This window comes from Pleurodeles waltl, chromosome 10, assembly GCF_031143425.1.
Source record: "Pleurodeles waltl isolate 20211129_DDA chromosome 10, aPleWal1.hap1.20221129, whole genome shotgun sequence".
Classification (NCBI taxonomy): Eukaryota; Metazoa; Chordata; class Amphibia; order Caudata; family Salamandridae; genus Pleurodeles; species Pleurodeles waltl.
The window spans coordinates 735,986,943-736,002,738 of NC_090449.1; the positions used below are offsets into that span (position 1 = coordinate 735,986,943).

Genomic DNA, 15,796 nt, shown 5'->3' on the forward strand with positions numbered 1-15,796 from the left:
CCTCAGGGAGGACCCTCCGGCGACTCCGAGACCGTGAGTAACCAAAGTTGTCCCCCCTGAGCCCCCACAGCGACGCCTGCAGAGGGAATCCCGAGGCTCCCCCTGACCGCGACTGCCTGAACCTAAAGTCCAGACGGCTGGAAAAGACCCTGTACCCGCAGCCCCCAGCACCTGAAGGAACGGAACTTCTGTGCAGGAGTGACCCCCAGGAGGCCCTCTCCCTTGTCCAGGTGGTGGCTACCCAGAGGAGCCCCCCCCTTGCCTGCCTGCACCGCTGAAGAGATCCCTTGATCTCTCATTGAAATCTACAGAGAACCCGACGCGTGTTTGCACACTTCACCCGGCCGCCTCCGCGCTGCTGAGGGTGTACTTTTTGTGCTGACTTGTGTCCCCCCCCCCGGTGCCCTGCAAAACCCCCCTGGTCTGCCCTCCGAAGACACGGGTACTTACCTGCTGGCAGACCGGAACCGGGGCACCCCCTTCTCTCCATTGAAGCCTATGCGTTTTGGGCACCTCTTTGACATCTGCACCTGACCGGCCCTGAGCTGCTGGTGTGGTAACTTTGGGGTTGCTCTGAACCCCCAACGGTGGGCTACCTTGGACCCAAACCTGAGACTTGTAAGTGATTTACTTACCTGACAAAACTAACAAAAACTTACCTCCCCCAGGAACTGTGAAAATTGCAGTGTCCACTTTTAAAACAGCTATTTGTGTTTTATGGGAAAAGTATATATGCTACTGTAATTATTCAAAGTTCCTAAAGTACTTACCTGCAATACCTTTCAAATGAGATATTACATGTAGAAATTGAACCTGTGGTTCTTAAAATAAACTAAGAAAATATATTTTTCTATAACAAAACCTATTGGCCTGGATTTGTCTCTGAGTGTGTGTTCCTCATTTATTGCCTGTGTGTATGTACAACAAATGCTTAACACTACTCCTTTGATAAGCCTACTGCTTGACCACACTACCACAAAATAGAGCATTAGTATTATCTCTTTTTGCCACTATCTTACCTCTAAGGGGAACCCCTGGACTCTGTGCATACTATTCCTTACTTTGAAATAGTGCATACAGAGCCAACTTCCTACACCACCTCTTTTGGGAAGCCCACACTGGAAAAGATTCCCAGGATGGCCTTTGCCACTGCAGGAGCTGTAGTGGTCCTTAGAGGAATTGCTTCAGGATATCTGGTGGCATGGTCCACTACCACCAAGATAAACCTATTGCCTGAAGCAGTAGGAGGGTCAAGGGGGCCAACTATGTCAACCCCTACCCTTTCAAAGGGAACCCCAACCACAGGCAGTGGAATAAGGGGTGCATTTGGAGTGCCACCTGTCTTGCCACTGGCTTGACAGGTTTTACAGGACTTACAAAATTCCTTTGTGTCCTCTGACATTCTAGGCCAATGAAACAAGGGGACAAGCCTGTCCCAAGTTTTCATTTGCCCCAAATGTCCAGCTAAGGGAATGTCGTGGGCTAGAGTTAGGAGGAACTTTCTGTACTCCTGAGGAATCACCAATCTCCTGGCAGCTCCAGGTTTTGGATCCCTTGCTTCAGTGTACAAAAGGTTACCCTCCCAGTAAACTCTGTGAGAGTCACTGACATCCCCATTTGCTTGTTTGACAGCTTGCTGCCTTAGACCCTCTAGTGTGGGACAGGTATGCTGTGCCACACTCAGCTCCTCCCTGGCAGGGCCCCCTTCACCCAAAAGCTCAGCAGTGTCTGCTTCCAGCTCTTCTGGTGTAGGTTCTGCACAGGGTGGAAATTCTTCTTCCTCAGAAGTTGAATTCACTGTAGAGGGAGGGATAGTAGGTAGTAATTTACCTTTACTAACCCTAGCTTTGGGGAGCACTTGGTCCATTCTTCCAGGATCCAAGTCACCCTGTCCTTTTTGCTTTTTGGCCTGAGCCCTGGTTAAAGCAAAAATATGCCCTGGAATGCCCAGCATTGCTGCATGAGCTTCCAACTCCACATCTGACCAAGCTGATGTCTCTAAATCATTCCCTAGTAGACAGTCTACAGGTAAATCTGAGGCAACCACAACTTTCTTTGGACCAGTAAACCTCCCCCCCCCTCCAGTTGAGATTTACAACAGCCATGGGGTGGCTAAGTGTGTTGTTATGAGCATCAGTTACTTGGTACTGGTGACCAAGTAGGTGTTGTTCAGGGTGGACCATGGTAACACTGGCACCTGTGTCCCTGTAGGCCTGAACCTCAACACCATTTATTAGGGGTAGTTGCTTGTACTTATCCATATTAAGGGGACAAGCAACCAAGGTGGCTAAATCAATAGCCCCCTCAGAGACTAACACAGCCTCTGTGGTCTCCCTAACAAGACCAACCCCAACTAAATTACCAAAAGTGAGCCCAGCTACTCCCTTGGATTGGCTATTAGTAGGTTTGCTCCCACCACCACTGCTATTACTAGGGGCACTAGGTGTAGCAGCAGGGGTTGTAGTGGTAGGAGGCTTGGTGCTTTTCTTTGGACAACTGGGATCTGTTGTCCAATGGCCTTTTATTTTACATAAATAGCACCATGGTTTCTTTTCTTTGTTTTGATTTGAAGAGGATTTGGGCCCACCACCCCCACCAGAGTGTTTTTGTGGGCCTGATGAAGACTCATTTTTAGATTTGTCCCCACCCTTGTCTGAAGACTTACCATCCTTCTTCTTGCCATCCTCGTCACCCCCTGTATGAACTTTTCTGTTCACCCTTGTTCTGACCCATTTGTCTGCCTTCTTTCCCAATTCTTGGGGAGAGGTCAGATCAGAGTCTACCAGGTACTGGTGTAACAAATCAGACACACAATTATTAAGTATATGCTCTCTCAGGATTAAGTTATACAGGCTTTCATAGTCAGAAACTTTACTGCCATGTAACCACCCCTCCAAGGCCTTCACTGAATGGTCAACAAAGACTACCCAGTCTTGTGAAGACTCCTTTTTGGTTTCTCTGAACTTCATCCTGTACTGTTCAGTGGTTAAGCCATAACCATCTAGGAGTGCATTCTTAAGAACTGTAAAATTATTGGCATCACTTTCCTTTACAGTAAGGAGCCTATCCCTACCCTTTCCACTGAAAGATAGCCATAGGATAGCAGCCCACTGCCTTTGAGGGACCTCCTGTACAACACAGGCCCTCTCAAGTGCAGCAAACCACTTGTTAATGTCATCCCCCTCCTTGTAAGGGGGAACTATCTTGTGCAGATTCCTAGAATCATGCTCTTTTGCAGGATGACTATTTGGAATACTGCTGCTGCCACCATGGGGTCCTAACCCCAACCTCTGCCTTTCTTTTTCTAAATCAAAGGACTGCCTATCTAAATCCAGCTGTTGCTTCTTGAGCTTCAGCCTGGATTGTTCCACTCTCAATCTATTGAGCTCCCTTTCTAACACTCTGTCATCAGGGTGGGTGGGTTGGGCATGCCTTGAAACAGAAGAATGGTGTGAATGAACAGAGGGAGACCTGGCCCTAACAGATGGCACACTAACATTCTGGACTACAGAAGTAACACTCCTACTGTGATGAGAAGCAACACTATTACTGTGATGTGAAGCAACACTCTTACTGTGATGTGAATTCACATCAGCACCAGCTATGCTAGGTGGCCTGCTAAGGGGCAGGTTGGAAAGATTCCCTCCCAAATCTTTTGCTAGGGGTGCCCCATAATCAGAGTGGGAACCATCAGCTAATTTCTCACCAGAAGTGCCAACTAAGGTCTTATCTTGTTCAATGAGCATATTAACCAACAGCTGTCTTGAGGGATTCTTCCCTACCCCTAAACCTCTATCTATGCAGAGACTCCTTGCTTCCATCCAGCTAAGGTTGTCATAAGCTATGCTGGACAGATCAAGAGTTTGGCCTGTACCAGACATGATAGACAAGAGTTTAAGGGACAGAAAAAGAAGAAAAAAGTTTCAGTACTTTTTAAAGAACAGAAAAAAACTTTTTAAACTTTTTAAGAACTTTTTGAAAGTTTAGATGTACTTTTCAGCACTTAGTAAAAGAAGTGAGAGAAGAAAGGCAAAACTTTTTGGTTAGGTGTACATACACTGAACTTGTTTTGTATATTTTTCTCTTATGAAAACTACAATGACAAAAGTGGTAAGTAGTTGCAAAGTACTTATCCCACCGCTGCCACCAATGTAGGAGGCTGGACTGGCTTGTAGTGAGTACCAAGGGGTACTTACACCTTGCACCAGGCCCAGGTATCCCTTATTAGTGTAGAGGGGTGTCTAGCAGCTTAGGCTGATAGAAAAGGTAGCTTAGCAGAGCAGCTTAGGCTGAACTAGGAGACGAGTGACGCTCCTACAGTACCACTAGTGTCATATGCACAATATCATAAGAAAACACAATACACAGATATACTAAAAATAAAGGTATTTTATTTTTATGACAATATGCCAAAAGTATCTCAGTGAGTACCCTCAGTATGAGGATAGCAAATATACACAAGATATATGTACACAATACCAAAATATGCAATAATAGCAATAGAAAACAGTGCAAACAATGTATAGTCACAATAGAATGCAATGGGGGCACATAGGGATAGGGGCAACACAAACCATATACTCTAGAAGTGGAATGCGAACCACGAATGGACCCCAAACCTATGTGACCTTGTAGAGGGTCGCTGGGACTGTAAGAAAACAGTGAGGGTTTGAAAAATAGCCCACCACAAGACCCTGAAAAGTGGGTGCAAAGTGCACCTAAGTTCCCCAAAGAGCACAGAAGTCGTGATAGGGGAATCCTGCAAGAAACAACAACACCAGCAATGCAACAACAATGGATTTCTTGACGAGAGTACCTGTGGAACAAGGGGACCAAGTCCAAGAGTCACGATCAAGTCGGGAGTGGGCAGATGCCCAGGAAATGCCAGCTGTGGGTGCAAAGAAGCTGCCACCGGATGGTAGAAGCTGAGGATTCTGCAGGAACGACAAGGGCTAGAAACTTCCCCTTTGGAGGATGGATGTCCCACGTCGTGAAGAGTCGTGCAGAAGTGTTTTCGTGCAGAAAGACCGCCAACAAGCCTTGCTAGCTGCAAGGGTCGCGGTTAGGGTTTTTGGATGCTGCTGTGGCCCAGGAGGGACCAGGATGTCGCCAATTGCGTGAGGAGACAGAGGGGGTGCCCAGCAAGAGAAGGAGCCCACTCAGAAGCAAGCAGCACCCGCAGAAGTGCCGGAACAGGCACTACGAAGTGGAGTGAACCGGAGCTCACCTGAAATTGCACAAGAGGGTCCCACGAAGCCGGAGGACAACTCAGGAGGTCATGCAATGCAGGTTAGAGTGCCGGGGACCCAGGCTTGGCTGTGCACAAAGGAAATCCTCGAAGAGTGCACAGGAGCCGGAGTAGCTGCAAAACACGCGGTTCCCAGCGATGCAGTCTAGCGTGGGGAGGCAAGGACTTACCTCCACCAAACTTGGACTGAAGAGTCACTGGACTGTGGGAGTCACTTGGACAGAGTTGCTGAGTTCAAGGGACCTCGCTCGTCGTGCTGAGAGGAGACCCAGAGGACCAGTGATGAAGTTCTTTGGTGCCTGCGGTTGCAGGGGGAAGATTCCGTTGACCCACGGGAGATTTCTTCGGAGCTTCTAGTGCAGAGAGGAGGCAGACTACCCCCACAGCATGCACCACCAGGAAAACAGTCGAGAAGGCGGCAGGATCAGCGTTACAAGGTCGCAGTAGTCGTCTTTGCTACTTTGTTGCAGTGTTGCAGGCTTCCAGCGCGGTCAGCAGTCGATTCCTTGGCAGAAGGTGAAGAGAGAGATGCAGAGGAACTCTGATGAGCTCTTGCATTCGTTATCTAAGGAATTCCCCAAAGCAGAGACCCTAAATAGCCAGAAAAGGAGGTTTGACTACCTAGGAGAGAGGATAGGCTAGCAACACCTGAAGGAGCCTATCAGAAGGAGTCTCTGACGTCACCTGCTGGCCCTGGCCACTCAGAGCAGTTTAGTATGCCAGCAGCACCTCTGTTTCCAAGATGGCAGAGGTCTGGAGCACACTGGAGGAGATCTGGGCACCTCCCAGGGGAGGTGCAGGTCAGGGGAGTGGTCACTCCCCTTTCCTTTGTCCAGTTTCGCGCCAGAGCAGGGCTGAGGGATCCCTGAACCAGTGTAGACTGGCTTATGCAGAGATGGGCACCATCTGTGCCCATCAAAGCATTTCCAGAGGCTGGGGGAGGCTACTCCTCCCCAGCCCTGACACCTTATTCCAAAGGGAGAGGGTGTAACACCCTCTCTCTGAGGAAGTCCTTTGTTCTGCCTTCCTGGGCCAAGCCTGGCTGGACCCCAGGAGGGCAGAAACCTGTTTGCAGCAGCTGCAGTGAAACCCCGGGAAAGGCAGTTTGGCAGTACCCGGGTCTGTGCTAGAGACCCGGGGAATCATGGGATTGTCTCCCCAATACCAGGATGGCATTGGTGGGGCAATTCCATGATCTTAGACATGTTACATGGCCATATTCGGAGTTACCATTGTGAAGCTATACATAGGTATAGTGCACGCGTGTAATGGTGTCCCCGCACTCACAAAGTCCGGGGAATTGGCCCTGAACAATGTGGGGGCACCTTGGCTAGTGCCAGGGTGCCCACACACTAAGTAACTTAGCACCCAACCTTTACCAGGTAAAGGTTAGACATATAGGTGACTCATAAGTTACTTAAGTGCAGTGTAAAATGGCTGTGAAATAACGTGGACGTTATTTCACTCAGGCTGCAGTGGCAGGCCTGTGTAAGAATTGTCTGGGCTCCCTATGGGTGGCAAAAGAAATGCTGCAGCCCATAGAGATCTCCTGGAACCCCAATACCCTGGGTACCTCAGTACCATATACTAGGGAATTATAAGGGTGTTCCAGTATGCCAATGTAAATTGGTTAAATTGGTCACTAGCCTGTTAGTGACAATTTGGGAAGAAATGAGAGAGCATAACCGCTGAGGTTCTGATTAGCAGAGCCTCAGTGAGACAGTTAGTCATAACACAGGTAACACATACAGGGCACACTTATGAGCACTGGGGCCCTGGCTGGCAGGGTCCCAGTGACACATACAACTAAAACAACATATATACAGTGAAATATGGGGGTAACATGCCAGGCAAGATGGTACTTTCCTACACCGTGTGTAGAACCAGTTTTGAATACTGTGAATTTCTGAGTGTTCCTTGTTGCAAAGGTAGATAGTTGAAGGGTGGATGGCAGGTTATAAATAGGGATATTTATAGATTAGTGATTCCAGACCCAGGAGCTTTACCGTGGAGCTCCATCTTGGACTGCAATTGTTATATGTAAATATAACCCCACTGCCAATATAGCTAGGCGCGCACTCCAACAAATATGTACTGTATCAACAACCATCTTGCTGCCTTTTTTGCATACAAGCAGATAAGGCTCATCATTTATTCCCACTTATAATTTTGTATTTAACTGTAAAATATTGATATTCTGAAATCGTGCTTTAATTGTGCTTTCAGAATAATTTTGTTTGATCTCCTGAAGGACTCACAGTGCATCATTTGTGGTGTGATGCCAGTGGCTGGTCGAGCAGCCGCATCATGCTTCAGTGAGTCTCGATGTAACCAGAACCAGCTTGTCTGACAAATTCCGAGACAGAGTTTTTTCCTTTCACAGACTAAGCTGGAATTCTGTCAGGCTGGTAAAAGACTAATGGCCAACTTTTGTGAGAAGTTGTGAATGAGGCAGTCTGCTTTTCATATCAGGCAGTCATGGCCTGCACCTTCTGTATTACACTTGTGTGACGAAACACGTGTTGGCTGTATCTCGTTGATGGCACAATGATTTCTAGCATCTACAAATAAAAGACACCATCTGCAAACAAGACTTGAGACTCCATTCAACTTTGTACTTCAGCAACATACTCTCAGGGATACTTATCCCTGCCACACTATTGGACTATACATTCTGTGTGCTGTGGCCATTTTGTCCCACCTTCTGTATTAAGCTCATCTGCTCTGTATAAGAGTATTCCAGGCTGAGAGAGACCCCAGACAGTGTGTGGCATAAAGGCAGTTTATGAATTGTATTGAACACTGGCTCAGAGTCCCTTCACCGTAAGACACTATGGACTTCTCAAATCATCATCTTATTGTATAAAGCTCAGACTGCCCTATTCCTGATCTGCGGTTTGAGACTTGGTTCACATGTGAATTTCACACCAAGGAAGAATGCACAGAAAACCTAATTATAAAGGTTTCAGATCATTAGTAACCAAGAGAGCTCAACAGATTACAATTGTATCATAGTTTGGGAAGCTGTGGATCCCAAAGGTCAACGAAGCTTGCTAAAGAGTGTAACAATACCAAAGCTTTCAACATTATCACATGCTCACCTCTCCGGGTCAGTGTCTTACATATGGCTTACAACCTCTTAGACTTCCCATAACTAACAATCTCCTCATCATGGCATAGCCAGTCTACGACTATGAATGACTCTCCTGGCATCCTTACATGGTTGACCACGAGGTACTGATTCCCAAACCATTCACTTGTTAGGAAGAGGAGTAGTTGTGCCTTTGAATGCTTTTTTATTCAACTTCCCTATATGCTGGGTCTCAGTTCATGCATGTGTGATCCTTTAAATCAGATTAGCTTCTACTCGCCCACGATGAACCATAGTGTTTAATAACTCCTGCTTTTTAACATCTACCTACCTAGAACTGTGTCCCATGCTTTTTTATTTCATCTCTGGCATTTAAAGTATATTCTGCATTAATTTTTATTCTTACAATGACATGACAGCCACTACCTCCATACTTCTTTTGTTAAGAATACCTTAATTGCCTTCAAATATCAGATCCACTGTCCTGGTCCTAATGTTTCACAGGTTAAAATAGGGAATTACTTTTTTTAATGGTCTTCAGCCTAATTAAAGCCCTCAGAATCAACATCCTAATGGGCCTTCATTTAAAAAAAAAAAAAGAAAAAAAAAGGGAGTGTTCTTTTAACATTCACTGCAACCACACAGAACAAACAGCAAAAACGTCTACTTTTAGGCATTTTAAGAAGTCCTTCTGTTCCTAGAGTTACCTGTTGTTTGCTGTCAGATCACACTGAAACCCTGCAGGCTGATGTGAAAACCTCACCAACGGACAACGAGCATTCAAGATCTTTTGCACACCTACGCATCCTGGGCCAAAGTTGTCAATGCATTCTCCAATCACAGAAAGAATATTCTGTGTGGCCACTCTTCCTGAGGAAACTCGCTTCATCTGAAATTCCACTGAGAAGGGTCCAGGCAACTACAGCAAAAAAAATAGTGATTACATCTTAAAAAATTGTTTTTCAATTTCAGAAAGACTATCACTTAATGCAACGTTACTGCTGAGCCACCAAGGAAGATATACTGCATGTAAATTAAATTAGCGCAACATTTCACGGAAATGGTCTTGATGTTCCTATTACAAGGACTATAATATATAATAACATATTCAAGAAAGAAGAAGGGCCAAGGCGATGGGTGCCGCACCTTTCCACTTTAGTAGATATGTAAACTTCAAAATTCATCCATATGCGTGGGACCCGAGGCTTGAGGACCAGCCCCCCTGGTCCTCAAATCACCAGGACAAAGCCCTGGAAAAACATTATTTTCATGAGACTCAGCACTCTTATGCGTTCCATGTTAATGTAACTAATTTGTCAAGACTTTTTTTGGAATACTATAAAGGCACAAATTTCCAATACTTCTTTATGAGTGAAGAAAATCTTTATTAAAAAATTATTCATAATGATCATTTTCTTCAATGGTTAATAATGTCCATACATTTTTTTTTCCAATATTTATTGATAGTAGCCAACGCGTTTCGTCCATAAGGCTTCTTCGTCCTCCTACTCCTGTACACCAGTATTCAGAAAAGAGACTTGACTAATTATTTACATTAACATGGAACACACGAGTGCCGAGTCTCATGAATATAATATATAATACCAAAAACAAAAAGAGGGACTGAATAGTGGGAGGTTTTTAGAAAAAGAGAAAGAATGGTCCTGTGCATAATACTCCCATATAAATCGCACAACACTGAATGCACAGTTCCATAACAAATAGAATGAGAAATAATCCCAGCATGGGATTATTTCTCATTCTAAAATATACAATAACCATGGCAAGTAAAAACAGCCACAAGGAAGAGAATAATACAATCAATAAAAATAAAAAATAAATTGTCCTTTTACCTTGTTACATTAAACAGTAAGATTAAAAATATGAGCAAACACACCAAAAAATTACAAATTACAGAAAATAAAAAATACAATAGTATTTTAAGAAATAAATTAAATCCAATAAGGAGCAGAGGAACAACTCAACATTCAACGTTTTATGAATATAAATGACTGCCAAGTGTGGAGAAATACTTGCACTGTAATTCATATTTGCATGCCTCTTTCCATTATTAATACTCTGTTATAGAATGTCTATAACAAAAAAAAAAAAAAAAATTTAATATGGGATTAAAAATCAAATCCATTGAAAAAATACAAAAAGGTTATTGGTGTAAGTGGTGTAGTCTGAAATCAAATGGTTTCTCTTCTACAAAGGGGGAATTTCCTTCAACCGGCTCATATCGTGTTGGTTAATTCACACATATGAAGCCCTTCAGAACAGTCCTTCTAGGCTATGAATTTTTCAACTATAAGGTAGAAAATAATGTTTCAGAATTTCAGCCACTTGCCTTTTCCGTTCAAATATCCACGTCTAGTTGTTTTTGCCATTGGGGTGTTTTTAGCATCCCACATAATATAAAATATTGGGTGACAAAATGGCCTATCCCTTTTTAGTGCAATTATAGGTGATCTTAACCTATTTTGAGAGCAAGGAAGAGGCACAAACTACTTCTGTGCTGAAGCACTGAGAACGGAAAACATGAAATCCATTATTATGCCGATTTGTATCTGCTGAGGGAAAGGTTCAGTCTCCAGTGGAGAAACTCAGTGACTGCTGCCAACAACAGAGGACATAAACAGTTGCTTTGAGACTTCTCCTGGGAAGAACAATTATTTTTTCTGCTTTATCAACTGAATTTATGAACTCAGCAGAAGCACCACTGGTGAATGCTAAACACTTTGGATACTTGAATTAAACCATACAAATTGTCTGGTTGGAATACTGGGGAAAACTTGTTGGACACTGCCACAGGCAACTCACTTTCCATGCTAAACCTTAAAAACTCATAATCCCTTTACTCCCTCTGATTCCTCTTAAAATGACAGGACTCCCAGGAAATGTTTGGAGTAGAGAGAAAATGGGGATTTTTAGAGAACACACATAAAGACAGCCTAAATTTGTCAACCATTCAAGGTTGTCTGAATGGACAGATATTTCCTGTATTTTTGAAGATCTGTGAACACTGTTTCAAAGAGAAAAACAGAAGCATTTCCTAACATGTTCATTTCCAAATCGTTCTTTAGTGTGGGGGTGAAGCGGAGACTTAATGACGGGCCAGGAGAAAAAAGATTTTGCAGGCTGAAGATACATATAAGCAGGCACATATGAGGGCAAAGGTATGTCTGCACGTATTCCACTCGAAGCAGTTCTAATGAGCCTGGAGGATTGTGTGCGCCCTACATGCATAGTTGCTTTGAACAAGTCTTTGTTCCATCTGAGTCTTAAGCATCATCATCAAAAGATGAAGAGTAGCTTGAGGAAATGTGTCTGCTTGCGCATATAGAAGACAAGGTCAAAGGAGCACAAGACGTGAAAGAAGGGATGGACAACAAGGACATGGATTTACCTTATCCTCAAACAATCCTGACCAGGGTGAAAAACCTTGGATATTACCGCAATTAAGTGTATATTGGACTACTGCTTCTGTTGCAACTTTACTGGGGGTCACCATTAGGTTTCAAATTTGGTGCACACGTTTTTCAGAGCAAGTATGATCCTTAGAAGATTTTGCAGCATTTTGTAACATTACCATGTGCAGGACACTTGAAAATACCACAGTATAAAAGACTTGCAGAGCTACTGACAAGCTTGCAGCTTTTTAGGATACCTAGATTATGTTTGTGCAGCAGCTACTTAAGCGATATACACCGGAGACATCACTGATGAGCAACAAATGGAGCTTCAAAGTTGGGAAATCCTTTCTGTGGTGGCATGTGTAAATCGGTAGGTAGCCTGAAGCACTACAAGAAATCTACCTAGGGTTCAATGTGCTAACATAACTTTTTGACCATTATTTTAATACAGGGAGAAATGTAGGGGATAATTTCTTCCCAAATATTAAACTTGGTGAAGCACTGGCAAGCAAAGATTTATTTTTTGTAGGCATGTATATGGAATAAACTACATATCCCTCCCAAGATGCAGTCACACCCACACAGAGAACCACTGTTATCACTATTATGCTTTGACAGTTACTAAACGTTAGTATTGTATGCTCACAAAGAAGGAAAATGTATCATTATACTCTGCTCAAAATATCATGACATTTCGGTGCATGGGGAGCCCACAAAGCCAGAAATAGTATATTACAATTCCACCAAAAACATGGGTGGACAACTCTGACAACCTTGTAAAGAGCTAACACTGTACGCACGGCTTTTGGAACCTTTTTGTTTTTTATATATGCTGGACATTGTAGCCACAGCCTGCTCTGAGCTGTAGGTCCCCACATCCTCAGTGGCAAAGTAATATGTCATAACAGAGAAGAGACTCTTCATTGCTCCTGGGGAAAATCAGATGCACTGTGAGGTGCAGCGAAGTGTGCAGAATACGGCAAATCTTATTAAGAGCATCATGACTAGCATGTATACACCAATCTCTGGATCAAACAGACACTATTACTTTTTAGTTTTAGCAGAGCAGACAAACATCACTAGACTTTGCATGTATGGTGGGAGGTCTGTTTATAAGGAGCACTGCATCACTTAGGTGAAGTGCTATTTGTGACAGCCACTTTCCCTGCCAATCCAACGATAGTTCTGCATATGGGCTAGAAAAATTACTTCAAAGACAACAATGCTAGATACTGTTCAGAAATGCAGTTTATTTGGAGAGCAAATAGTACGTGTTGGTGTCCTTCCATCTTTGCTTCTGAAAGCCAGGTTTTCATTGTTTATAATTAAAAATATTCAAAAAATTATGTTTCAAGATTAAGAAATGTTGGTCACAATATATGGAAAACCTAAGTGAGGTGTTTGGGATGAGAGGGGAGATGTGGGGGTTAATGCGCATTGAAAAGAAAAATTCCACCATTAGTGAGTGTATATTTTCTGGAAATGTGTAATTTGATATTGTGAAACTGAGTCCATTATGATAAAAAAAAAATGAGTCATGGAACATTTTACCTCCTCAATTTAATGGAGGGTGAGGGCAAAAAGGCCCCAAATACATTTGTTGGCTTATTCTTGATACACCAAAAATTTTAACAAAAACAGAATAATCTTATGCTTCAGTGATATCAGCACACACCAGCAGTTAAATGAAAGAGGAATCACTGTTATAAGATTCACAGGTTCCTCTTCTTTTAAGATCACCCTCTAACTCCAGTTTTCTTGATCGGGAATTGTATTTCCTCGACAACTTGTCTCCTTTCTCTGAATTATAACTATTGTGTCCATTTTACAGGTTTACGATCATATCAGGTTTTTCAGCTGCAATTTCATTGTTTAATTAGTGTTCCTTGAAAAAGTCTTCAGTATGTTTTCCTTTTCTATCAATTTCGTGTTTTTAACACTTTTAATAAAACGTGCATGTTCCTTCTCTCTTCAGCACCTCCTAACACATTTCAAGACGTAGCAGTCTTCCTCTGTCTGTCAAATACCACAAAATATTAACCAAGTTTTCCTTCCTCTAAATACTGCTGAAACCAATAGGACACCATTCTTCATCACGTTATTGAACAATGTTACATATTCGATGTCTTTGCAGGGTCTTACGTGCGTACAACTTTGTACGCGCGTAAGATTTAATTTGTAACCACGTGGCAGAAATTCTGAGTGTCATCAAGGCTTTGGTGGCTCCTCCATCTTCTGTATATAGCACCCAGTGTCTTGCTTATCTAAACTCATATAGTTTATTTACCATTACCCAAAATCAACCATTCAAAAGATTTCCCACTTTCCTCCTTAAACATGGCCCGCGTTTATTACACCTCACCTATTCAATGCTTAACATAATCACATTCAAAGCTTGGAAAAAAGGTGTGGCTCTTAAAAAAGAATGAATTTGACTAAATAGAATAGGTAGCGATCTTATTTCAACTACACGTGTCTCATGCAGCCATCATAATTGTAACTAACCCTGAGACCTACTCTGAGTTTGTCCTGAATCCTTTCATCACATCTCAACACAGTCTCCCCCGAAGTGGAAAAGGGTGAGGTGATGTTTGTGAGTGATGGCGGGTCTCCTGTTAGTGACTCAACAAAGTAAAGAGTGTGGTAAAGGGCCCCCATACATCTGTAAGAAACCCAAAGGATAATAATAACGTACAATCTGCGGCCCATCCTTTATGCTCCTTCCTGTGTATATTTCAAAGCATATTACTAAATGAAAAATACAAATGAGATGTGCTAAATAAGAAAAAGAAAGATATTCTGCTTACTAGAGTACTCACTATTTAGATTACTCACAAAATGAGTAATTGTTAATATGCGCATGTCATGATTTAATCACCAATTTGTGATTCTCTAGAACAAGTGTGACACATAAGCAGGATCACAAAAGGTCATTCATGAAACTCTAAAATTGGTTAGCACAGGACTTGAGGATTAAATTAAAGTAATTATGCAGTGGACAAAGGGGCTTCTTTGACAAATGTTCAGGAAATAATCAACAATTGACATCTACCAGCAAACCAGCCAGATTTCTCTGATCCTCTACCGGATACTTCATCTAGCAGTGATGGTTCAAATTGGTTAAGATCTGTGTTCAAATGCTGGGGGGTACAGGGCCTAAATTTACTATAACCAGGTCCGATAGCAGCACAAAACCACAACAAGTGTCTCAAAACAGACACATACTCAACTAAAGGGCTTCTCAGGAAAGTAACAATATAAAGACAGAGCAATCGGCTTGTATTTAGTTCAACTCACACTGGTATTAGCTCAAGTCATTTAGGCTTGACTTTAAACCCAAGCCATTTAAAGAAGCTGAAAGGAAGTGAGTGACACACTATAAACTCTTCTATGAAGAAATTTGTGCCACCTTCAAAAAAATTGCCTTCTAAAAATACATATTCATCAACACACGACTTTCTTCATCAAAATAAAACCTAGGTGATAAAATTACAAGTCAATGACGAAATATATCATGGCACAGAATTTACCATAGAAAAAGGGGTTTACATACTGAAATGTCTAAAAGGGTCACATGGGCCAATATCCACTGCAAACAACTTGCAATTATGATACTACATTTGGAATGAGTTGCATTGCATACATTAATGTGTACATCATGATTGTTCGAAACAATGCTAACGAATGTGTCCAAAGCAACAGTAAAGACACTTCGTACATGTTACAATGAAGTGTTTAGACTACAACTCTAAGATGAATTTATTGGATGCATTATTAGCAATATCGATAGAGGAAATATTTTTGTGGGAATATTATTTTTTATAACAGTCTACATCAGCATTTTCAGAAATACTCAAAAAGGCAATAACAAACAACAGCAGGCATGGCAATTTGACAAGTACATTCATTTGAAATCCAGTATTCATATATGATTAACTCAGAGAGTAATATCATTCCCTGACATTACATAAGACCAGAGCAACGAAACATACACTAAAATACGCTAGAATATAAACAGCAAAAACCATCTCATCACACATC

General features: G+C 42.6%; 1 protein-coding gene across 2 annotated transcripts in view; it reads right to left on the minus strand.

Moving 5' to 3' along the window:
* MTPAP (mitochondrial poly(A) polymerase) overlaps positions 1-15,796 on the minus strand; it is a 182,256-nt gene that overhangs the window by 99,328 nt on the left and 67,132 nt on the right. For both annotated transcript variants that reach the window (XM_069211289.1, XM_069211290.1), the window contains exon 5: positions 9,047-9,258. In XM_069211289.1, the coding sequence (XP_069067390.1) occupies positions 9,047-9,258 (212 nt within the window). The remainder of the gene's footprint in view (positions 1-9,046; positions 9,259-15,796) is intronic.